Source organism: Pecten maximus, chromosome 12, assembly GCF_902652985.1.
Source record: "Pecten maximus chromosome 12, xPecMax1.1, whole genome shotgun sequence".
Taxonomy (NCBI): Eukaryota; Metazoa; Mollusca; class Bivalvia; order Pectinida; family Pectinidae; genus Pecten; species Pecten maximus.
The window spans coordinates 35864661-35891766 of record NC_047026.1 but is presented as its reverse complement, the minus strand read 5'-3'; the positions used below and the strand labels follow the sequence as shown (position 1 = coordinate 35891766).

The window sequence follows — 27106 nt, the reverse complement described above, 5'->3', positions numbered from 1 at the left end:
TCAGTCGTCGTCGTCGTCGTCGTCGTCGTCGTCGTGTGGTCTTGGTCGTCGTCGTCTCGTCGTCGTCGTCGTGTCGTCGTCGTCGTGTGGTCGTCGTGTTTCGTCGTCGTGTCGTCGTCGTACGTGTCGTCGTATTCGTGTGTGTGGTGGTGGTGTGTGTGTGGTGTCTTAGTGTGTCGTCGTAGTCGTCGTGGTGTGGTGGTGTGGTAGTAGTAGTAGTAGTAGTAGTAGTAGTGGTTGTGGTGGTAGTAGTCGTAGTGGTAATAGTAGTAGTATAGTAGTGTGTGTCGTGGCGTGTGTGAGTAGTAGTATAGTGGTAGTTAGTATGTGTAGTAGTGTAGTAGTGTAGTGGTGGTGTGGTGGTGGTTAGTGTAGTCGTAGTCTACTAGTAAGTGTCGTAGTTGTATAGTAGTGGTGGTGGTGTAGTAGTAGTAGTAGTAGTAGTAGTAGTAGTAGTAGTAGTAGTGGTGGTGGTGGTGGTGGTGGTGGTAGTAGTAGTGGTAGTAGTAGTAGTGGTGGTGGTGGTGGTGGTAGTAGTGGTAGTAGTAGTAGTAGTAGTGGTGGTGGTGGTGGTAGTAGTGGTAGTAGTAGTAGTAGTAGTAGTAGTAGTAGTAGTAGTAGTTGTAGTAGTGGCGGTGGTGGTAGCAGTAGTAGTAGTAGTGGTAGTAGTAGTAGTGGTAGTAGTAGTAGTAGTGGTAGTGGTGGTGGTAGGTGGTGGTAGTAGTAGTAGTAGTAGTACTACTAGTAGTAGTAGTAGTAGTAGTAGCAGTGGTGGTGGTGGTGGTAGTAGTAGTAGTAGTAGTAGTAGTAGTAGTAGTAGTAGCAGTGGTGGTGGTGGTGGTGGTGGTGGTGGTAGTAGTAGTAGTAGTAGTAGTACTACTAGTAGTAGTAGTAGTAGTAGTAGTAGTAGTAGTAGGTAGTAGCAGTGGTGGTGGTGGTGGTGGTGGTAGTAGTAGTAGTAGTAGTAGTAGTAGTAGTAACAGTGGTGGTGGTGGTGGTGGTGGTGGTAGTAGTAGTAGTAGTAGTAGTAGTAGTAGTAGTAGTGGTAGTAGTAGTTAAAGTAAACACTTTAATGTATAAAGATACATGTTGTAATAATATAGTTATATTACACACTGTACGTATAAACAGAAAGATATATTACACAACAAATATATACCATTGATACAATATATTTTAATATATAAGTTTGTATAACAATTGAAAGACTAGTAGCATTTTATGTAACATCTCATTATGATCGACTCAGAATAATAAATAAACCAATAAATAAATTAATAAATACATTTACATTCACATACTGTAACATGGAATGCAACATTTGATTTTAAATATGAACATTTTGAACCATCGCACTTTATAATACGCAATGGAATTATTCATGACCCTATAGTATGGAATGAATCCTGTTTACATGATACATTTCTCATGAAATAACGGAAAGAACAACATCGAATTGTATTTATATACTAATATTTACATACTAACATTAATTCAATAAAAATAGAACAGTGTTACGCTAAGTATCAATCAATAAATCATTTCAAGCTGTTCTTTAGTTTCCCTGATTGACATGATACCAAGCGTGGTTTGACAACTGTAGCCTTAATGTAAATGAATTTAATAATAGCAATGGTCTATGCCTAAAGATATGTGGTATGAAATGTTTAAATTTTATTTTTTGATAAATAAGATACAGAGAAAAGAGTTTTTGGGGAAATTTCATTCTTGCTAAAAATGTTATATACATGGAACAATCTAAACGTTGCATGGATTTATCAATGTAATATAATTTGACACTATAAAATTAACACAATGTTGAGCACAAGGTATGGTGAATGATACTTATTCTTTCACAGAATAGCTGATAACACTGGCAAGATACGTGTAATCACATAAATGGTTGATACTACCTACACAAATGGCAAAACATCAACAACAATTTGGATACCACTGCACAGACGACAGATCAGCTTGTATCCACTAATATTAATCACAAACAGTGTGCACTTGCTAACCGACAACAAGAAATAAAAATATAATTTACAAAAAGGCACCAGAAAGAAAAAAATATAATTTGCTGCGCTGACCATCCGCAGCTTTAGCTAGCCCGCTCATATACTGTGGGTATCAAGTCCAATTTCAGTAGGAAATGACCACAACTAAGGTGTGTTGATTACTACTGTGTTCTAGAATCCATTCTTTACAAAACCAAGTTCTCTTGTTTTGGTTAGTGTAGGGTATATATATGTTAAGCTAATTAATTTCTATCATGTTATAGAATATGATATACCCACAGTACATATGTCACACATGTAAGTGTTCAAAAAAACAATGTTCATTCCACATGTACACCCTATATAAACTGGGTCTGTATCACACACATGCTACACAATATACCCAGGTCCGTGAATTTCACATGTTCAGCTTGATAATGCTTTGAAACGTGTAAGTCCATAACATGGTAATTCACGTCTGTCCTGTGTTCTGTATCCAGAGTTCACATGTAAATGTGTTCATTCTGAGATACTTTTCATTTATTTTGTCTTTTCATCCTTCTATTGAATGTTGTTCCGAGGAACTATTGCACAAGCACTGATAATGAGTGGGGATGGTAACACTGACTTTGTGTTGAATTAGAACCGAATCCCATGCAACTTCATGTCCACATACATTGAATCAACAGTATCTATTTGTCTCTACTGTCATCGAGGTTTCGTCTGTAAGCTCTGATCGTCACCCCGTTTTGAGGAATAATTGTTGCTCCCTCCACGTACTTCAGCGGGATTGAAAGTTTCTCGGACGGCACGATTCTATAGTTCTTAAACAGTCTAATCATTGCCATTTTACCCTGTAATTGGGCCAGTCGGAGCCCGACACATGTGCGAGGCCCACTTCCAAAGGGCATCCAAGCCATTGGATTTCTCTTCTTTTTTCGTTCGGCTGAAAACCTGTAAATGAAATAACAATGTTGTCATAGAAGTATCATAGGATCTGTTACTGATTAGGATTTGATTAAATAGATACCGTAACTTGATTTTCTGTCTTTTGTGTTTTTAAATGAATTACTGTTAGGCATATTTTAGGATCATGTATTAAAGTTTGGTATGCTTGTAATAGAATCATAAACTTTTGTACTGATGTTTTTTATGTTTCATCACGTTATCTTTGAACAGCAAAATACTCCTCCTCAATTATTCAAAAACGACTATTTAACTAAGTACAAGGTCTTCAGTAGGAGCAAGGTATCTTGAAGTAGATCACAGGATAACTGTGTTTTCAGAGTTGGTGTCAACTTTGTATGGACGCTATCCAAACTGATCAGTGAAATATATCACAGTTAAATAATTGTCTTTTGCAATACAACTATTGTCCATGCCGTGCGCAGAACAAGATATTAAATAAAAAATAAAAAATTTAAGTGCTAAGTAATCTGATGATGAAGAATTAAAATTTACACCGATCACAAATATATTTTATAGACTAACAATCACCAAACGTTGATTACAGGGACCGATCGTGGATCAGAGCGATGTGCTCAGTGGTGCATGGCAAATGTTGACACCAGTAATGATTATGAAAAGGTGACAAATGAATTAAAAGGGACACTAAAATAATAGAATGGAGAGGTAAAAGGAAGACAAATCTGAGTACAATCTAACAACGCACTACAGACGATACAAAAGCTGACTGTATTGTGTTACAATAGATTGGCGCACACTTTAAAATATACATATAGTATATTGTAGTTGGTAATATTATAGCGTTTCGTCTATTTTTCAATATACCTTTCGGGCACAAATTGATCCGGATCTTCTCCCCACAGCTCAGCGTTATAATGAAGAGCCCACACATTAGCATGTATAAGCATCCCTTTTGTAAGCTTGACTCCCTCAATCGTACAATTTTCCATGCATTCACGAGCAACAACACTGTATGATAGTAAACAAAATGAAAACTTATTATGACTTCATTTGAGTATTTTAAACAGATAGTATAAAGTACTTACTTTATGTAAAACGGATAAATCCACTAATTTGTATTATATATAGAATCTTTATGTTTTCATTTCATATGACATTTTATGAGTTAAGTTTCAGATTTTTTAATTTTGCATGAGCCTTGGTAACCAAACATGTAATGGAACACAATTATTCATCTGTGAATACAATTAGTAATGTTCTGTAACGAAATATATGTTTATACTTACGTGCTAGCGAGTGGACATTTTCTCAATGTTTCACACCAAACCATATCTAGGTACTCCATCCGTTGAATGGCATCATATGTCGGGTTATCTGCCTGAAACGATAATGTTTAAAATGAAGCAACTATACAGATGTTAGGTGGCAAAATATGATAACATTAACTCAAATTTATTACTGTCTTTAAAATATTATATTTTTGAACAAATAGAAACCACTCTATGTATCGATGAGTAATTACTGATATAAGAAATATATATTTACTTTCCCATTGCTAACGGTGTGTTTCCTGGGATTCCTACTGATAATATATTTAACAGAATGTAGTTCTCAATATCAATTATAACCATGGTTTAAGTACCTGGTCTGGAAAATATCTGTCGATTTCCTCTTGAAGTGTTGTCTGAACCTCTGGATTGACAGCCATTTCGTATACAATATATGCGAGAGTAGTGCTTGTTGTCTCATATCCAGCCAAAAGGAAAAGGAGAGATTGAGCTGTCAATTCCTGTAAACCAAATCAGATTACATCATAACATGCAACAGACATTTACATAATCATAAACATCCTTCCCGATGAGATTTGCTTCCGACAGAAGAACAATATATTAATTTTGGCAGTATTCAGAACATAGTTGGAGGACATTTTAAATCAGACTGCAAATCGATTTATTGTCCGTTCTACGACACGGCAGAGAAAACTGATAACATAGATTTGATTAAACAGTATTTACCTCAGTGGTGAGAAGTCTCTTCCGAATCATCTTGTCTGATGCGTCTAACTCCTCGAGACCAGTAGTAGGATCGTATTCCGAGTTCAACATCAAATGCAGCAGGTCCACTTTGTCAACCTTTAGACATAAAGCACGTTTATTTTTACTTCTTTATCATTAATTTAAAGCAAAAATTACTCGTTATTATACACGTTTTTTTTTCTTCTTCTTGTCCCATTTTTCTGAAATAGCTGTCATATTATGTTATTTTATTGTGAATCATTATCTATTTACCTGCGGTGAGTCTTTTCTCTTGTGGACGATTTCCTGGATCTGTTTTTCTAACCAAAACACTGGGTTGAATGACAGATAGCCTAATAGTTTGTATATCGTGATCCAAAGCTCATGGAATTTTGGGAAAATAACTGAAAGAAGTAAAATTACACGCTATGATCATAATGCGAGTGATAATATAAAGCCGTACAATTTGAATGGTTATCGTAATTGATTATTGCGTTAATACATCGCTTATACATTAATATATATACATGCTTATTACATGGTCATTATCTGTACGTAGTTATTCAATTGAAATAGGTCTTTTCAAGTACACTTACATCCGAGCAGGAAAAGGAAGGGACGTTTCGTGGTGTCCGTAATGACCTTCCGTGAGTGCTTGAGCCAGCAATCGTCTGGATTTTTGAGAGAGCTATTTTTAAGACCAAGTCCACATTCCGCTATAGTATCCATGGTAAGTCTTTGAAATATACTGTGAAAACAAGTATAATCATTTAATATAATTATATGAAATTGTTTAATTGGTTTATAGGTCTTTACTATATAAAATGATGAAGCAAACGTTCTGGAAATAACCTCTTACATGTAGTGGCGTTTTTAACGATAAATAAACTCTGATTATTTCAAGAAATATCATTCTAATATCACGGGAAAATGTGTCAAAGGAATCGCAGCTTTTAAATATCAAATATATTTACTATGATTTAACCGCAGTATTGTCACAGGGCATACCACGTGTTAACCGTAACCCGTATGTTTGTGTGATTGTTTGACGGTCGACACTGCTTTCAAGTCAATATTTTACAAACCTGACGTAAATATCATTCCAATGGAGACATTTAGGGTTGTTGAAAAGTCATAGTTATGTTTTATGTCTAAATTTAGATAATGCTATATTGCAGATCGTGATAACGTTAAAGACCTGCCGTAAACATCGGTTTATAGTTTAGTTATCACCGTCACAACCTGCGCTGAATAGTCAACGGACACTTAATAAATATCATTATCAATATCAATAAGAAATCACTCACTCGTAAACATCGAAATCGTCTCCATTTCGTCCATGGGTATCCACCAATGCCATAAGATGATCAATTCGAGTGTTTATCATCGGCGTCATCTGTAAATGTACACCAAACAATAGTAAATAATGATATATAGATCTTGTCGTCCTCGACATGGTTTACGTAAAAAGATAACGAGTTCAAAGAGGAAACCTAGTTACCTGTCATCGCTAAAAACTTCAATACATCGTCCTTCTTCCTTCGTATTTTGAATAAACGAAAGAATTTAAAGAAATTATCATTTTAAGTTCAAAAGTGAGAAAGGTCCTTAACATTAAACCGAATCATTTAAATGTATTATAATTTACATACAGAGAAAGAACGGAGTTTCTATACAAAATGCTTCGTCTTACAGCGAGGTACGTCATGCTGAGATAGGTAATATAACGCCCATGCTTCTATCGTTTATACATATCATGCGAGGAGTGAAACGACTATAGATGATACGGAGGTACTCACGTTACGCATTTTCATCGTACTGAAAGCTGGATTGATGATAGATCTTAGACGTCGCCATCGCTCGCCTCTAGCAAAAAACATGTGGACATTTTCATCCTTGTCAGGATCGACCTGAACTGGAAAAACCTGGACAAACATAGGAATATATATTTTGATGACATTTTACTTAAGACATGCCCTAAATTAAGTACTACGGTTTTCATTAAATGCAACAACAGGATTATAATATATGCATCAAACTGTAGTAACCATAAGCAAGTATATATGGCTTTGTTGTAGAATTACTGCTTTACCTACATCGATGTGAACGCGAGGGATAAAGTCTTAGTATGACGATGTCTGATACAGCACAAATTCAGCACATATACGAAATGATAATATACTATTGTACGATATGTTTCTGTTACATTATATACTCACTTTTCTCGCATGGAATTTTTTGAACTGCTTGACAAACACTTCATGCAATAGTTCCATATTTGTAGTAACCAGAACTGCAGTGGGGCCCTCAAAGTACCTGTGAAAAGGGGACAGTTAGTATAAAAAGCGAGCATATTTAATCATCGTCACATTATTGGTAGTAATTACCACATAAACCCTATTGTGAAAAGATAAAAGCAAGCACTTGATTGTTTAAGTTATAATGCCCCTCTCGTATACTTCCTGTTAAATAATAAACGAGAAGAATTTGATAAAATTTTCAAATTTTAAATGCTATTTATGTTAGATTTTTGAAAATGATTTGTAAACTTACCCAAAAGTTTTCCCATACTCCCTGTACCACTCCTGATATTTAATATAAAAGCTCTGCAAGAAAACAACGAAGATACAATTAAGCATTTTCACTTTGACGGGAATAATTCGAGTAAATAATAGTAAAATAAGTTTAAGATGACAGTGTTTAACCAATATAATGACTGCCTGCAGAATTGAAGCTACTACAATTACATATGAATGATAACGTTATGAAATGTCATGCGTGTCACTATTTCACCTGTTTACTTCACATACGCTATTTTTTCATATTTCTTTAAAAATAGCAAATGAACTGTTTTTATTTGAAATGAACCGTAATCACACACGGATTCCACGATAAGCGTTATACACAGTGTTGTCACCAGGAAAAGGAAAGCACTAATGAATAAATTGTGACTTTGTTTTAATATAAAAAAAAAAAGAATCCCCGCCATTTTCTATGAGAAGAACTGGATAATTATGTTCTAAAAATATAGAACTGAATTTCGAAACAGGGCTCATAAATCTTTTTTTTTCACATATGTGAGTAGCTGGACATGACACTCGTTTTGTTTTATTAGTTTTGGGCAATTATATTGCTGGGGTGCCATCACTCAATCTGCATTATTTGATTTAGCATGCCTTTTAGCCTAGGGCTTGATTTAATGTGGACGTTTTCTACTTTGATAAGATGTCCTTCTCTTGGTATCAGTAAGCGTCATATATCATAGAAAGAGTGAATTAATGTAACATAAATGAGAGTCGATGATCGTCTGCAGGACCCGCTAAACCTGGCATATATCACTCCGCCTCCCGATGTCTGACATATAATGAGCATGCATCATGATGATACGTTTTAGTTTACTCCTATAATTCCATATATAACTAAGCAAATTTATTTACTATCATGTTTATGTAATTAAAGCAACAAAATGCATTTAAGAAAACATGAGTTAATTTAAAACAAAAATGTATAGAGGAAATAATACTCACTTTGCGGAAAAAAGATAACAGATTCCCAAATAAAAAATGTGGTCGAGGCCCAGGTATTCCCATCCGACCAAACACTTGCATTTTCGCTCTCCGTTGCCTGTAAACAAAAAGTCACAAACATTTAAGAATAACAACTCAGAGGTTGGGATAGTAAGATGAAAATAACATTAATAAAGCAAGATCAGTATGATTTTTGGATAATAAAATCATTAAACGTTCCGCTATGTCATGGATCCATATTTATATTCAGCTTGATAAATATCAGTTAAAATTGACATGTAAAGTCAAGCATCTAGTATTCTCAATAAATATCACCTGTCGTGCCGTATAGGACTAACACTATATTGTATTCACGTTAAACACGTGTAATGTAATGTTCCTTTAATGTTTCCTAGTGTATAAGTCCAGTACCGCACGTGTTTATATCCCCGAAGCTGACTGTCTATGTCGGCTGTCATACTATCTAACATTTAATTGAAAGAGTAGTAATAAAGTAGTTTACCTGTAAAATGCAACGAGGAGAGCCAACGCGATCACACAGAGCACCGTAGACAGCATGTTGTTTCTCGATACCTAATTGAATGAAACAACCAGAAGAAATGGACTGTTGAATTATAGGCCATGCGCTTAAGAGGAATATAGCTAGCCAATCACAGGTTGTGGTAAATGTGTCGCTTTCCAACAAATCATGGTGTAGTTCAGAGCGACCGTGTAAGCAATGTAAGGACACTGATGTGTAAAAACGGTAGGCTTATCATAACCACCTATCGATATGACAATTTAGATATCAGAAGATAACTTTGTTTTAGTCAATTATTTGAATATAATGAGTGGCATGTTTAGTTGGTTATGACCGGGACGTTACAAAAATTCAAAAATGTCTACATGTATTTTATAGCATTGCTTGGCTCTGTGTATATATATGTACGTATATGCAGTTAGATATCACAGATAGTGGTGATTCAAGGTAGCATTAATCTGTCGCTGTTCATAACATCGTACGCATTGAGGCAAGTGTTCAGCTGTAATACAGGTAGCTTTATACAGACCCGGTTTTTCTAACACTAATTGATGTATCCTGAATATTTTTACACACGTATCTCGTAAAATGCACACACAAACAAAATGTACAAAAACATGCACGCATACACACACATAATTTCTTATAATGTCTCAATGCGTGATATCCACATACCGAATGTTGTTTATCTGATTGGGTTTAGAGAATACATCTTTGTTAAAGAGAACCCCAGGGCAGGGTCAGTCAGTAGTATCAGCTTATGTGTCAGCTTATTTTCTTACACCCGGAAACGCCACCATGTCATTATAGCTGATGAGACTGGTTATTGACACTGTCAGCTGTGTGATATACTGGACGGGCGACTATCTTTATCTTTAAGTGATCAAGCGTGCTCAGTAGACTTCAAATATTTCATTTACTGGAATGTGCCATGGCTAGCAATGAAATCAACTGATCTAAAGTATGCGCGACAGGCACATTGAAATCATTATGCTTATATCACCATGACTTGGTACAATGTTTTTTTAAACACTGTTTATCAACATTTATTTCATTGACATTGTTTTTTTTAAGTAGCACATCGTAATTGAATTTCCCAGTCATCTTAGTTGATGTGAACATTATGAATTTGGCTTGAAAATAAATGACAATAATAAGATTATTAAAAAAATTGGCATATCAAGTCAAAATAAATGATTATCAGAGTTGCCGTACACACGGGAAATGTTTCTACTGTTCAAATGGTTTTATTGTTTTCTTATCGTAGCACGATTTATAGTGTGTTAGTAAGACATCGAATTGCAATACCCCCTTATCAAAGAACATTTGCAATACATATAGAAACTTGATCTGTTATACTACCATCTATATTGATTTACGACTATTGTAGTGGCTAATTATTATTATAAACATCCGTGTTTAATATCAGGTTGTCCTCAATTATCAAGTATCAGACCACAGTTTCATCAAAATTGTTTAACAATTTCAAAGGGAAGTATTACAAAATTTACACCGAAAGTACATTTTCTAAGACTTTCCGCCAATCTAATTTTTTCTCTCTCTTTATTTTGTATACTAAAGGAACTCCATGAATGAAACTGTGTACGAGTTATACTCGGTTTAATTTCACTGGCTTTCATTCTGGATTTTTACACGTTTGAACTTTAGCATTGTTAGAACAGCACTAAATCAATTGGTAAATTAGCTGTTTATATGTGTGTCTTTTTCACAATTATCTCATTTAAAAACCCGTTACACAGACAATTACGATCGTTTGTTTTAGATGTTTGTTTTGTCCACCTCTTTAATAATACGTTTCGCTCTTTTACATATAAAATTGGTTTGCGGTGCATTCACTCATACCCTTTTTATGCCTTCCTCAGATATTGCCCCTATTCTTCAACAGTTAGACGTTGAGACGGTTATTTATGTTATTAATCTGATACAAACTATACGTTTCAAAAGCTCCTCGTTTCAATATTTTCGTTTACCGATGGTTCATGTTTAATTATCAAAACAAACGCATTATAATCTGTAGGAACCAACAGAAACATATCATTATTGAATCGTAATGTATATTTGACAAATGGTTTTAGATGATAAGCTATGATATTATTCTGTAGTAGCTTCACTAAACCTATAGCGAACACCTTAGTGATTGCCGTAGGCGTGATGAAGCTCATTAAAACCATGTAATACAATCATTTGACAGATTCGTGTTCATTATTTATTGGCAGACAGTTTGTTCTACCTGTGTATCATCGCGAGGAGACCTCATTCATGTGATCCATATCTAACCCCAGCTCGGAATGATTTAAATATATTAACAACCTAAAAACAAATATAAAATCTCCTTGGATTATGATTTATTTGACCTGGTTATCCCATTGTTTGAGTAACACCCAGTGACGTCATGTTATTCGTAGCTACTATTGATGTCTACATACAAAGAATGTCCTAGGTAAGGGCGATACTTCTTCTTACAAACAAAATTGAAATATATTTAAGTGTAAACCAATCGCAGATGTAGGACCTGGTCATCATTGACTTTATCAGGACCCCGATACCGTTATCTTAACCGATTTTGTCCTTATTACGGCCCATTGCAGAATGTAAATATTAACGACAGGTAATCAAAAACAACATATCACACGCTGATCAAACGTTCAAATTAAACCGATTCATGTGGATTTCTACAGACAGGATTCAAAGGGAGACTAACATAAAGTGTTTTAAGGACGATCGAGTAACTGTACGAAAAGACAAAATGTAAAGATAATTGTTGTGAAAACGAACGGTGAAATGTACGAAATAACGTAGGGTATAGATAACACATGTTGTAGCGACAACCGGTTAAATGTATAAACTAATGAGGGCTCTAGATTACACGTGTTGTAAAGACGAGCAGTTAAATGTATAAACTAATGAGGGCTCTAGATTACACGGGTGTAAAGACGAGCGGTTACATGTATACAATAACGAGGGGTAAAGATAACACGTGTTGTAGCGACAACCGGTTAAATGTATAAAATAACGAGGGGTAAAGATAACACGTGTTGTAAAGACGAGCGATTAAATGTATAAAATAACAAGGGGTAAAGATAGCAATTGTTGTAAAGACGAGCAGTTAAATGTATAAAATAACGAGGGCTCTAGATTACACGTGTTGTAAAGACGAGCGATTAAATGTATAAAATAACGAGGGGTAAAGATAGCAATTGTTGTAAAGACGAGCAGTTAAATGTATAAAACAACGAGGGGTAAAGATAGCAATTGTTGTAAAGACGAACGGTTAAATGTATAAAATAACGAGGGGTAAAGATAGCAATTGTTGTAAAGACGAACGGTTAAATGTATAAAATAACGAGGGGTAAAGATAGCAATTGTTGTAAAGACGAACGGTTAAATGTATAAAATAACGAGGGCTCTAGATTACACGTGTTGTAAAGACGAACGGTTAAATGTATAAAATAACGAGGGGTAAAGATAGCAATTGTTGTAAAGACGAACGGTTAAATGTATAAAATAACGAGGGGTAAAGATAGCAATTGTTGTAAAGACGAACGGTTAAATGTATAAAATAACGAGGGGTAAAGACAGCAATTGTTGTAAAGACGAACGGTTAAATGTATAAAATAACGAGGGGTAAAGATAGCAATTGTTGTAAAGACGAACGGTTAAATGTATAAAATAACGAGGGCTCTAGATTACACGTGTTGTAAAGACGAACGGTTAAATGTATAAAATAACGAGGGGTAAAGATAACAATTGTTGTAAAGACGAACGGTTAAATGTATAAAATAACGAGGGGTAAAGATAACAATTGTTGTAAAGACGAGCAGTTAAATGTATAAAACAACGAGGGGTAAAGATAGCAATTGTTGTAAAGGCGAACGGTTAAATGTATAAAATAACGAGGGGTAAAGATAGCAATTGTTGTAAAGACGAACGGTTAAATGTATAAAATAACGAGGGTAAAGACAGCAATTGTTGTAAAGACGAACGGTTAAATGTATAAAATAACGAGGGTAAAGACAGCAATTGTTGTAAAGACGAACGGTTAAATGTATAAAATAACGAGGGGTAAGATACACTTGTTGTAAAGACGAACGGTTAAATGTATAAAATAACGAGGGGCTAAGATTAACACTTGTTGTAAAGACGAACGGTTAAATGTATAAAATAACGAGGGGTAAAGATAACAATTGTTGTAAAGACGAGCGATTAAATGTATAAAATAACGAGGGGTAAAGATAGCAATTGTTGTAAAGACGAGCGGTTAAATGTATAAAACAACGAGGGGTAAAGATAGCAATTGTTGTAAAGGCGAGCGGTTAAATGTATAAAATAACGAGGGGTTTAAATAACACTTGTTGTAAAGACGAGCGATTAAATGTATAAAATAACGAGGGGTATAGATAACACTTGTTGTCAATAAATAGAAAATTGTTGTCAAAATGAACAATTAAATATATAGCAATTGTTGTTAAGACTAACGGTTAAATTTAATGGATGTAGTAAACGGATTGGGTACATGCAAGTTATGTCAACCATACGATATTTCACCCGTAAGCATGACCCTGCCAGTTATGAGCTGACTATATTAAATGGAATAAAATTCGAAAAAAACAAAATACAGCTCAAGCTTTAGGAAAGGTAAACATTTAACATTGACATCGTTGTCATTTAACTTAAATAGATAGGTTTATCAATATTTAGATAGTCCAGATAAGAGATATGACTTAAGCTATCTGCATAGAAAACTATTTTTAAGTAATCTAGATAGAAACTAGACTAAAAAAGTAAAGACAAAAAACAAGACTCAAGCAATCTACATAGAAACTAGACTAAAATAATAAAGACAAAAAACAAGAATTATGTAATCTAGATAGAAACTAGACTAAAATAGTAAAGACAAAAAACAAGACTTAAGTAATCTAGATAGCAAACAAGAATAAAAAAAGTCAAGATATAAAATAGGACTTCAATAATTCATACAGAAAAATGACATAAATAGTCCGGATAGCAAAACAATAGTTCAGATAGAAAATAAAACTTAATTAATCTAGATAGAAAATGAAACTTAAGTAATCTAGATTGTAAACAAGATTAAGATAATGAAGTTGGAAAATAAGTCTGGGGTAATTTAGATAAAAAAACAAGAAATAAAAAATATACATAGAAAATAATACTAAAATAATCTAGATAGAAAACAAGATATAGATAAGCTAGATAGAAAATGATTATCTCCACAGAAAAAGCATAAGAAATCACCAAATCCATAAACACTTTATTATAGATAGCCATAGAGACGTGTTAAATGTATGTGTTTGTGTTGGATATTACATATGCAGAAGGTTTATGCATTTAATGGGAATAATTATCATTACTAATTTCTTCAAATATTTAAACAAATTTTATAGCATGTGGATGCAATTAGAAATTCAATCGTGACATAATAGTATTCAATAAGCTTCCACTATATAGGACATGTCTTTTTCACGTTAACCTCAAATTAGACAACATATGTGTGTACACGCAAATATTAAGTGGTTAGAATTATGATGATGCTTTTTCACAATACACTGTGCATTGATTTGATTATAAATATTAACAGATCAGTGTAGGTATGGAAATACAGTTGTACATGAATATATCATGAAACAACAACAATTTTAACGCAACATATATTATGTATTATTATATATGATAATATAACATATATTCTCTGAAATAGTTTTAAACTGTACATTTGCATGATTTGAGTAATGATATTGCAAGTAATTGTTGGAAGCAATATTAGAAAAAAAATTCAGAAAAGGCTGAATTAAATGATGAACGTATTAAAAAAAACAGGTCAAATACAAACATTTTATGTCATCAATCGTTGCGGTGCCAAATCGTTTATTGCTGTTAAGAAAGTTTGTTAATGTTTCATCATACTGCTCGTTTACTGATGATAAGGAAATGTATCCTAACTAGTATATCGCTCTACATTTAATATGTGATTGACGTTCCCTTGGTAACAATTATAATCTAGTGCCAGCTTGTTGGTCCAGTCACAGACGGGCTTTGTGTGGAATGGTACAATAGGTAACAAATAATTTAATTAAAATTACATGTTACTATTTCATTCGTGTGTATGTTGTTGGGTTTTTTTGTTTTGTTTTTGTTTTTTTTTTTTTTTTTGTTTTTTTTTTTTTTTTTTTGTTTTTTTTTTGTTGTTGTTTTTTTAATTGTTTTTTTTTATTATTTACAGGTTTTATATTCGTGACCAGTAATCTAGGAAAATTTGACGGCATAATCTTTTTAAAACTGATTTGGATAGACGAAATATTATGCAGATAAATCTAATTTGTAAGTGAAACACATATGTAGGGTAAGTTAAGTCCTGGAATGAGGTTTGCCAGTGCAGTATGAACTTACCTTAAGGAGGTTTTTGGTCCTATGCAGAGCCTGACTCGTGAATTAACATAAAAAGAGCTGACTCGAATAGTTTATATTCATCACCCAATACAATGCCTTCATGCACCGCCATTATAACGTAAAAAATGAATAAAGTGAATTTTACACTTTAACGTATATCAACATAACTTACATTAATTAAGGGGTTTTCGTATGAGGCCGTCGTGTCTGTGATAATATGGAGTCGGACATACGTGAGGATAACCTACTATCACAACCCGGTAATGATACACACTGGTTGACTCGACTTCCTGTGACAAATTTGATAAATGAGTGTTAATTAATACCAATTATCTAGTCAAACAAATATTACACGATGCCTCAAATGTTAAAATTACAATGTTACCTAATTATCTTCGTTAGGTCTGATTTAGTGTCGTTTTAGCATTTAAGTAATTGAATCATTTGCATAGATTGTTTATGACTAAAGGTGATATACAAGCATGGTTAGTGTAAGCTTTGTATCAAAAGTCTTAGTTTATATACATGATAAAATATTGTATATTAATAAAACCACAAACGCTCTTGATTTTATTAAAAAGAAACAATCAGTATTACATTTACGATAACATGATTAGATATTACAAATAACTAATGCGATATCTAGTGTAAGTGTTGAAAGGTGTACGACCATTCGGATCTGACTTATATATATATTAAGTAATGTACAGCGAAATATGAATGATTTAGTATATATTGTACATCAATGTCATATCATTAAACAGAGACTCTTTTGGTAGAAAGGATTGTTTACCTTTTCGCCAGATAATTATGTAGTAGGACACTGTGATATTGTATCTCGGTAAGTGGTAAGACACTGATATATTATGTATATGTTAGCACGATAAATTCTGCACATAAATAAAAGATTATGTGTTCAAGGGTATGGCATTGCTGTTTGTATATTTTTGCGTGCCATATAAAGTTATGTGTTGTTGTAACGACATTGGTGTATAGTATATTAAGGCATTAAAGTTCTAATACATTGTATGAATTAAGGACAATTGTGTATAGTAGTAGATATTGATGTATTGTGTATGCCATGGTTACAATCCATAAACTAGTTTTCTACGTTGATGGTCTTTTTGCATTGTTACAGTTCCTGTAAATGAGGGGGGGGGGGGGGGGGGAGGGGGGGGGGGGGGGGGTTAAACGATCATGATTGGAAATCATCTAGGTTAGTTCTGTCTTAGTTTTCAGTGATTGCGGGCAGTTTGAATATACATCAAATATATCATAAAGTCTTCAATGAATAAATTGTTTTAATATTAATTTTAAATTATATGAATTGATTATTTTTAAAATTAAGTATTACATCCGAAGTAATCGTTTCGGTAAATAAAAAAATATGATCTGCCGATTGGTGCACATTGCCTACCTTAAACAATAAATACAGAATACATTGTTTGGATTTTTTAATCATTTACCACTTTATCCATATCAGCCACTAGTATACAATTGTTATAATAAGTCAGAGAATAAATTCAAGTGTAATTCGCCTATATTACTAAGAAGAAGTTAATGACGGAGCTTCTGAGTTGAACCCCGGGCTAATTGTGTAGACGTTTGACAGGAAACACTATATAACTGATAGATCGCTGCAATCGATTACTCGTGTCAAGGTCATTCATTGCCTACAGAGTCAGCTAATGGAAATAATTGATTTTTATCTTAATGTTTTAATTACATAAATTAATTCCCCATCTTTGTTTCATTGGTTCATTGAAGGCAAACTTTCACATTACAGCATCCATTGTTGTTACATTAAAAAGGTCACACCGTGCATTTTATTATCAGCTATCTTAGTACTTAAATCTAGCCACATCACATGGGGTTAAAAAAACCTTCCTCTCACAGAGAGTAATACTGCACATTACATTTCCAAACTCTTTACGACCCAGGACTTATCATAAAGACGGTGGCCATTGGGAGCGAAGTCCACAACATTTTTTTACCGCCAAACATAAATGTTAAGTCGACATGTAACACTCTGTGTTATATCTTTTAATAGGAAATATCTAAGGAGAAGTCACTGAAACAGTAGTGAGGATGATGTTTGTTAAAATACGGTCGCACCGTCACCCGATCACAATTATCTTTTACTTGTTCCTTTTGCATCGCAACAAGTGAACAGTCATTTTTACCAATACAACTCATTCCAATGTTTTCTTTGCCCAGAGTTATTTATTTATTTGTTTATTTATTTATATCTTGCCGTAATTGAAATAGTCTTATATAGGTCTAATATCTTTTGATAACAGTTATAGTTACATCAATATTGGGATTGCATGTGAATTCACACATATGCTATATAAGAAATTTAGAAAAAAATGTACAAAAGAAAAATGTTTTAGTTGTTCTTGTTAAAACTCCAAACAAACAGCAAAGGAGTGAACTGTATACTAATAAGATGATATAGAATAGTTATTTTACAAACAAAATGCGGCATTTTCATACCGTAATACATTGGGTGTGTAATGCAGGATATTGCAATCGCGTTTTGTAAACATTTGTTGAAACAATCATTTTGGAAATTTGATTTGATTTGTGCATGTACATGTCATATTACATTAATCAACATTGTAAAAATTAGGATACACAAGTAGTTTTCTGTCTTTAAATGACGGTAAATTTCATGAGGATGTCTCTTTTTATGTAGTATAATGAAGTCGACTCGGAATAGTATTGTTCATGGTTAACGCCGTCGACAAACAGGAAACACTAACACTCCTGGTTATGCTGCCCACACGTTAATATTTTCGGAGTAAATATGTAAATAGCTGATATTTTGTTTTACGGTTTAGTCTACTAGTCAGTGACATTTAGAAATGTGTCAATGTGAGAATTTAATTAGATGTTTGACATACGACGTATATGTTTCTTTAAATGCTGTATATTATGTTCTTTTTATTGTTTCAAGGGTGTCCATGTAGATCTGTGTTCCGTCAGATCTTGTCATCATTTTAATCATTTAGAGTTCATTTAATCTTCGGTATTATGTTTTTGCTTAAATTGAATCATCATTTCTATTCAGATTCCATACACCCTTTTAAAGTATAAAGATAGATGGAAGGTGATTATACTATGAAAAACCTTCCTCAAATGTAATGGTGAAAGTATGAAGCATGAATAGGATATGTGTCAATAACATGAGAAACTAATGATTTTTTAAAGGGAAACCTACCTAAAATGTCAGTGGCCAATGATATTGATCTGGTTAAGGTTTTCACATCAGAATAAACAAACAAGAATATTTTTGCACTGTCAAAATTAAAACACAGAGCATCCCTCTAAAAACAAAGAGAGAAATTGGGTGATATTTAACAATGATATTATCATGCAACCCGATCATTGTATAGTTTTTTTTATCTTTAGTGAAAAAAGAATGTTTCAATTTGTTCGTGTTTTACCCCGCGGGGAGAGGTACGCCAGGATTCCTGACTCCACTTGCATCTGTTGAAGTCAGTTACGCCTGCATGAGAGCTCACTGGAAACAGAGCTATCGTCATGTATAATGACATAACATATCGTCCTATAGAATGACACCTTTATCATCGCATATTCAGAGAGATAGACATTATATCAGCCGTTTCGGGCTATTTACGATCCATTTATTGAGTATTGGCGATGGTTGACTTATACAAAACATCAGAAAATCATTTCATTTTATTGATTGAATTTTCCGTACAAAATGAACTTTGCCGATGTATAGTAAAATTGCCTGAAATTGTATTTGACGTCACAATCAAAAGGCAGTTCTCAATAGTAACATTTCTGTGTTGCAAACCTGACAATATTTGAGATTCAAGCTAAAATGCAGTCAAAGTATTGTTTTCGTAACAAGTATGAACCCCAGCCCCAAAGCCCCCTTCCCCTTCCGCCCACCCTTCCAACCTCCCACTATACATCAAAAAGGTGGAACTCAAATTGTTCCATTTTTCAAGACATGCTAGATTATGCATGGTAAGAGCTCTACCTGGCACACGGCGATAAAGAATACCGCCGGGTGGGGCTTTGTTGCCTTGTTAGGAAATAATTTATTACTTTAATCTGCATGTGTATAAAAGAACAAGGTAAAAACTGAATATCTTTATACTACCTCCAGGTATCAACTCCTGTTACTTTACACCTCACAGGTGTACAAACGATTGTTATACAGCAGATAATTACTACATGTTCATTACATTACTAACGTCTGCATTCGGTTAAAATTAAATATGCGTATATGTAAAACATTTATGAAATTACATATGGATGAACTTTACCCCAAATGTGGTAACGTTATTTTTAGTCTTGTTCCAGACAACATTTCAAATGTGCAAATTTTTAGAATATTAAATACGGCAAATATTCATATTACCTACAAAAAGAGAGATTACTTTTCACTATCAAGCGAAATTAACAAACCCAGCGATGGACATAGAGAACATCTTCTGCAGGAACGAATGTGTCTTCGAGACATTGATTTTCCTATAAGCGTAGTTATATACCGTCGTATCGGAATTAAAATACTCCTACAAATCGTTTAAAGATAATTTTCACCAATGGGATCTGTACTATGAGTTTATATTAATCAGGTATACATTATCCACTCTGTCTCAATGTCGTTGTCCTATTACAGAATATAGATCATATAATGTTTAATTAACAGACATGACACATTATTACCAATGTTACTCCAATAAAAAGAAAAATTCATATATGAAATGATATATTATACTATTTGCGAACGCCTAAGCTTCCTAGTTCCTTGTCTTACTATCATTGAACTATTGCCTTTCATTGTTAAATGTGTTTCCTTGTAGATTTATATCGGTTAATGTTTCGCCCTCCGTTTAACGTCCTCAATGTTCATGCATTTGTATTATAAATGTATCGAGATATATAAATAGTACATGCAATTTCCATGGTAAATGTTAGCATTGTACATGATATATAGATGATATTACTTGATCAGATCTTCCAGATTTTTTAAGGTACCTATATGATACTATTGTATGATTTAATATAGATACAATAAAAATACAAGTTAATGATTTAATCATTTTATTTGACAGGTTATAGTTAATGGTATTTTCCCTCTTGTCTGTTTCTGCATATATTTCGACAGCCACTTGATAGAACCAGTTATATAGACGCCAATCACACACTTAGGATAATAACACAGGTTGTTGAACGGGGAAGGCCACTGATATTTGTAAAGAGAAATCTCGGATTGTCACAGGCCATGGATTTAATCAGTGGATAAAATACTTCTGCATATATCAAATATGTACATTTCATGTTAAAGAGAGCTTTTTTTTCATCCCTATTTGCATAATGTCAGGATGCATATGTGTTCTATTATTTTCCAAGGGTCTTAGGCAGGGTTAGGTCATATAAGTCATACATAGGGATCCTTACAATGGAGCCTGTCTTATTTTGTCTGCATTGTTTCGGTTATAATTTGATGTAGGGATTGAAAAGCTGGAATGTGTTTAAATAAAATCTATTATAGGTCTAAAATCCATTACGTTTAATACAAACATTTTCATGAATTGTTGTTGAGAAGGAATGTTTATTTACACCCAGATACAATTAGTTCTGCTTTATTGACTTTTGGAAACAACATATTATATAAATAGACATGCAGTTTAACAGAAAGGAGAACATTTGCTATGTCCAAATATAGAGCACTGTAAATTGTACACATCTTTTGAATTTTATTACAGACACGGAGAGGTATGTTGTAATAGTGTACGATAATTGCTTAATAGCTTACAAAACAGTGGCTAACAAGTACATAATTATTTCGCTTAAATATCAACATATACGAGTATGTGATCCCCGCCTCAGTGTTGAGTATACTGTTAATACAAGCGAGCTAAAAAAATTTGTAAATAGCGATAAAAGCGATAGAATTTATGGATAGACTGGCCAAACATACATTTTAATTTAGTAATAAACACGTTTTATTTGAAACAGCTATCCTTATCATATAGCACAAGGCAAATGTACGTTAGGTGACTATCAAAGAGAAGTCTTGTAAACTCATATATCCTATATGCACCTCACCTACTAAGAGGAATGTGTGAGCGGTGATGTTGTTTTGATGGTGTGCTATTGCAAGCGGATGTATCAAAGTTTGAATCGAACACAATTATACCTATCAGAAACAATGTAGACCTTTAAAACTCATTCAATCGTTACAATCTGTCTGTAATTACATGCGTACACCGAATGACAGAATATATATCCTAGGTATGAATCGATCGAATGCACCCGACGGACCCTTACTATAGCTGTGATGTTACAAAAAAAATGAGGTCGTTAAGTGAGATTCGTTGTCACTAACAACCCTATTTCTGATTTTTGGTGTTACACAAATATTTCAATACCTAAATATATTCTAGTATGATGTTTCGCTTTGCTTTCTTTACATCTATGATGTTATACATAATAATATCCAAGTATATAACATAAAGAACGGTGAAATACTTCCCGTTTTTACAGAAGTAGTTTTCACTGTTCTCGTTAGTTTGATCTCGACATGTCTTTATTCATATGACATCTAGGTTATTAATTAAGAAACACATTATTGTTTGATTGTATAAATTCTTTTTCTGATATGTACTAGAATAAACAGTGTAGGCTAAGTATAGATCACCTGTTCAGCAGTGAAATACAACGAGCACTTCGGACAATGTATCAGTGTCTGTTTAGCTCTACTAGACAACATGGTTCATTACTATAAGGTACATTGTATGTTAAGGTTTTCCATTCATACATTCATAGCTGATTTAAATGTTTCGTCTGTTGTTTTATCAGATTAAAAAAACATTGAATATTTCCATTCGTTGATTTTAACCATTTCTAAACACGCTACATTTACGGATACATGTGTTTACTTTTAGATTGTATGCATTATCGTTCTGTGTATTTATTTGATTTTAATTCTTTTTTAATTAAACAGTCATTCATAACAATGTTCCATCACAATAAGAGCGAAATTTGCAGAATGCTGACAAACAACGGGCGTTTATCGAAAGATATTTTGGAAGTCACATCCCTGTAGAAAAGAAAGAGGAATGATAATACAAAGTAGGTAATGCTTTAGCTGCAGTAATCTAATCAAGGTCTGTATTATCATGCGTGGGGTACTGGTATATTACTTTGCTGATTTATTTTGTAACGTTTACCAAAATACATACATGTATCTGAGTAAAATGATAGGGTGCCAAACCATACATCAGAGTAGAAATAGTAGTTTTATTTTTCAAAGTATTGTTTGTCTATACTCTCTTTGTATCACCTGGGTATCACCTAGTGGTTTAAATTAATAATCAATAATTGGAATCTAAACATAAACAAAGCAAATAATGATATGGAATGTTCCAAGATTTTATCTATTGATTTCAAATCTGAAATGTCGAACATCTAATAATCTACTGATTATGATACGGTTAAATGGACCTTCAAAGCAAACATGATACATCAGAAAGAATTTAAATGAATACACGTATTTGATATTAAAAGCGAAGTAAAATGTTTCCTAAATTGTTTTGAGATTATAATTTAATTTGATACTGTGTTAATTATAATAATATATATCCGTAATTAGGACTGTGCAGATTATGACACGTGTTATTAATTATGAGACAAGACATACAATGGTTATAACAATGAAAGAAAACACCTGTTAGGTGTCACGTTAGCAAATGTTTATGCGATAGTGCTGGTTTATATAATTTAAAATTGTTATATTATATAGACGATATGTTCTTAACTGTAACATCATATGTGTACAGGTGTCACTGATGTATATCTTCATACGTCTTAATTTAACCTTTTTATGGGGGCTGCTACCCGATAACTCCCACTTACCGGGTGCTAGACCCGTGACCCCGGGGACATAGTACCCCACACTTACTACGACCATATGTGACCTAATCACAACGCTCCTCGTGCTATTAATGCATATAAATAGATCTATAATAAACGTATACTGGTATCATGTACTTCCGTACTCAGTCAACTTAAGAAGATTAATGACAATTCGGCCAAACAACGCTTCACTCCAATACAAAGACGCACCCTGGTATAGGTAAACAAACCGTCCTTGCCTGACTGTCAAAAAATACACGATTTAGTTATTTTATGAATACTTTCGCATTCAAATGCGATGCGGGTTAATCAGGACAACCATCCCATTTGGTAAAATAGCACATGCTGAAATAAAAGAAGTAACTGATTTAGAAAAAATAAACGAGTTTAGAACATTTTCTAAATTTATGGTATTTTTTTCGTGATGAACAACCAAAACAACAATTGCAAATCAGTAATACTTTCAATAATTATTTTATGATTTCTAGGTAGCTCTCCAAGCTGTAAACAACAAGATAAGTAACCTTGCCCTAAATATACATATATATATATATATATATGACATTTCACAATCCATGGGCACGTTTTGTTTTCTATGTGTATATCTATTATATATTATTACAATCGATTAACTTGTACACAAATAATCCAGTCTAATTCCAAACGTTTAATTGCATTGAACATCATGAACCGGGTTTACTTTAAAACAAATAGTAAAACTGCAGCTATGCTGAACATTCAAAGCAAAACCAAACGTACCCCGGCCGGGACCAGATTCTCTTGAAGCCATTATAGTGAATCACCTATGACCTCAATAAATTGTCTGTTGTAGTCAGTGAGTATTTCCGTCATATATCGATGAAAACGCCATGAGTGTACACTAGTTCTCACAACTAGATGATACCGTGTGATATCCCCTGATAGACAGCCGGGATTTCAAAATGTCCACCCCCAACCCTAGTACTGGACTCAATGCTGATTAGGAAAAAGAACAACGTTGTTAACTAAACAAAACAGAAACATGCACGGTGCCGTAGAAAACAACCATGTAGTAATGGTCCATGTGAATTATAAAGGACAGCCATAGAAGTGATTATAGATGTCTATTAGTGATCTCTTCTCATGTTTGATACACTTATAAAAATTCATGAAAAGCACAATGGAATCACAGGAATATTTTTGTCGCACTGTGCATTCAATTGAATAGACATGGTATTTGAATGCAATATAGATTTTAGAAAAATGGAAAAAAAATTACTACACTAATTAACACATATTTCTGATTTGTGAGTTTAGCAATTTCAACTCAAAACATTCAAACACAAGATTCGCACATTCTAAAGTCGCTTATCAGACAAAGAGGGGTTTTATTTGCCAACTTAACAGTAATTTTGTAGAGTGAGTTCAGTTTGCGTAATTCATGACGAAGGTTTCGATGCTGTTCATATCTTAGACAAGTTTAGCACGTTTATTAAGACTTACTGACGTAACAACCTCATTTGGAAATCATGTCTGCAAATACTCCATCGCATTGATAGCTCTTCAATTACCACGATAAGCCATTTTGCCTGTTCCATACTTGGACGTTCAATGCATCTGTCCATTGATTGGGTAAACATGGCCGTCGGCGGGGGAGGAAAGGTTATTAAAACCACGCAGACTTTTATTATCTGACAAAGTAGAAAATTATTATTAAGAGCATTTATAACAAAACAATAGCTTTGTATTGTTTCACTTAATTATCAAATAAATAAATCATTGAAATGATATATGTATCTTTAAAGGTAATGCCAGCTCCAATACTGAGACCAGAACGAGTCATATATCTGTAGGGTGTTTGTGGCCGTAGTTATGGATAGGTCTACCCATACAAGTGGATACACTGTCCTTGGTTTTACGTATTCAATTCCGGTGTCGTGTTCCCACGTGGTATTTTCTCTTCAATGTTGTATAATGCATATATATATATTGCTGCAATTTAATTCACCTAAATATTCAATGAGGGGTAATTAACATTGTACCAACTCTCGATTGTTAATTCTGGATTGTTATAATTATACCCGACAACATAATCCATGTTCTACATGGTCGCTATTGTTTTAAATGAAGTTGAAATTACGTTTTAACTGGATATTCAACATTTAAAAATACGAACCAATAAAGCTTTGTCAACTGTAAAGTTTGTTATTGATGGAACCGTGTTATATCTGTATTTATATACCTATTATTCAAACATTAGGTTTTTTCAATATCAATAGGCACATTCAATTCTCATTTGTAGAGATATTCAAAATAATCACGTAAAATGATAGTAAAGATAAAACGAATAAGATAAACTAATCAAATACATTTAACATTTTGCAGAATGTGTGTAACATTATACAAAATAAATTTAACATTATATGGAATAAGTTTAACATTATACGAAATTAGTTTAACATTATACGGAATAAGGATGTTTTCGTGCCACACGAACACGATACAAACGCGAGTTCAAATTTGTATGAGGTCCTCTTTTACATGTTTCGCCACCGATAGCCTATGGATTCAAACCAAATTGTATAGATGATGCTGTCATTGAAAGACGACCATTGATTTCTTTTTATTTCTTCCTTAATATCCTGAGTGATACCATCGTAGCTACTAAGCATATCCATGCACATCGAGCATGACTTATGCTATATCACTAACGGATAAAGGGTAGTTAACAATGTGATCATGATCTCGACCATAACACTCCCAATAATCTTCACCAGCTCGCATTCTTTTGTGATAATATTTTCTGTTAACACCCGTTATCTATTGTGATGTTTGGAACAACCGCTTTAAAAAGAGATGCGGGGTGTTATTATTTAGCCGTAAGCGTTCTCTGTTGGTTAACATACAGGTAAGGATATATATAGACTGACATGGATATGTAAGCTTCGTGTGAAAAGAAAACCCGATAGGAGAACAACACATATTGTTCTTTAGATTATGCTTACCGCCAATACAGACTTTGCCACAAAGCTCAAAAATAGATGGTCAAACAAAAACTAGATAATTTTCACGATATATGTAATCCTCCTTGTGCAGAGAAGAAACTCATTAATGTCTCTACTGAATACTATATATTGCATTTCTACTCTGTATCGTATATCAATACATTACATATCTACTCTGTATCGTATATCAATACATTACATATCTACTCTGTATCGTATATCAATACATTACATGTCTACTCTGTATCGTATATCAATACATTACATGTCTCTACTGTATCGTATATCAATACATTACATGTCTCTACTGTATCGTATATCAATACATTACATGTCTCTACTGTATCGTATATCAATACATTACATGTCTCTACTGTATCGTATATCAATACATTACATGTCTACTCTGTGTCATATATCAATACATTACATGTCTGCTATGTATCGTATATCAATACATTACATGTCTCTACTGTATCGTATATCAATACATTACATGTCTACTCCGTATCGTATATCAATACATTACATGTCTCTACTGTATCGTATATCAATACATTACATGTCTACTCTGTATCGTATATCAATACATTACATGTCTACTCTGTATCGTATATCAATACATTACATGTCTACTCTGTATCGTATATCAATACATTACATGTCTGCTATGTATCGTATATCAGTACATTACATGTCTCTACTGTATCGTATATCAATACATTACATGTCTACTCTGTGTCATATATCAATACATTACAAGTCTACTATGTATCGTATATCAGTACATTACATGTCTGCTATGTAT

General features: G+C 33.4%; 1 protein-coding gene across 2 annotated transcripts in view; it reads right to left on the bottom strand.

The window, feature by feature from the left end:
- Positions 1-1156: 1156 nt before the first annotated feature.
- Positions 1157-27106, bottom strand: part of LOC117339123 (cytochrome P450 3A24-like) — a 43918-nt gene continuing 17968 nt past the window's right edge. Inside the window, exons 2-14 of one of the 2 annotated variants that reach the window (XM_033900535.1) lie at positions 8969-9039; positions 8467-8563; positions 7493-7545; positions 7159-7255; positions 6739-6864; positions 6247-6335; positions 5536-5687; positions 5213-5343; positions 4940-5056; positions 4567-4713; positions 4211-4302; positions 3789-3932; positions 1157-2951 (exon numbers count right to left, since the gene is read on the bottom strand). In XM_033900535.1, coding sequence (XP_033756426.1) covers positions 2690-2951; positions 3789-3932; positions 4211-4302; positions 4567-4713; positions 4940-5056; positions 5213-5343; positions 5536-5687; positions 6247-6335; positions 6739-6864; positions 7159-7255; positions 7493-7545; positions 8467-8563; positions 8969-9024 — 1563 coding nt within the window. In that variant the 5' untranslated portion in view covers positions 9025-9039 and the 3' untranslated portion in view covers positions 1157-2689. Of the gene's footprint in view, positions 2952-3788; positions 3933-4210; positions 4303-4566; positions 4714-4939; positions 5057-5212; positions 5344-5535; positions 5688-6246; positions 6336-6738; positions 6865-7158; positions 7256-7492; positions 7546-8466; positions 8564-8968; positions 9910-27106 lie in introns of those variants that run through there. The other variant, XM_033900536.1, reaches the window with a different exon arrangement.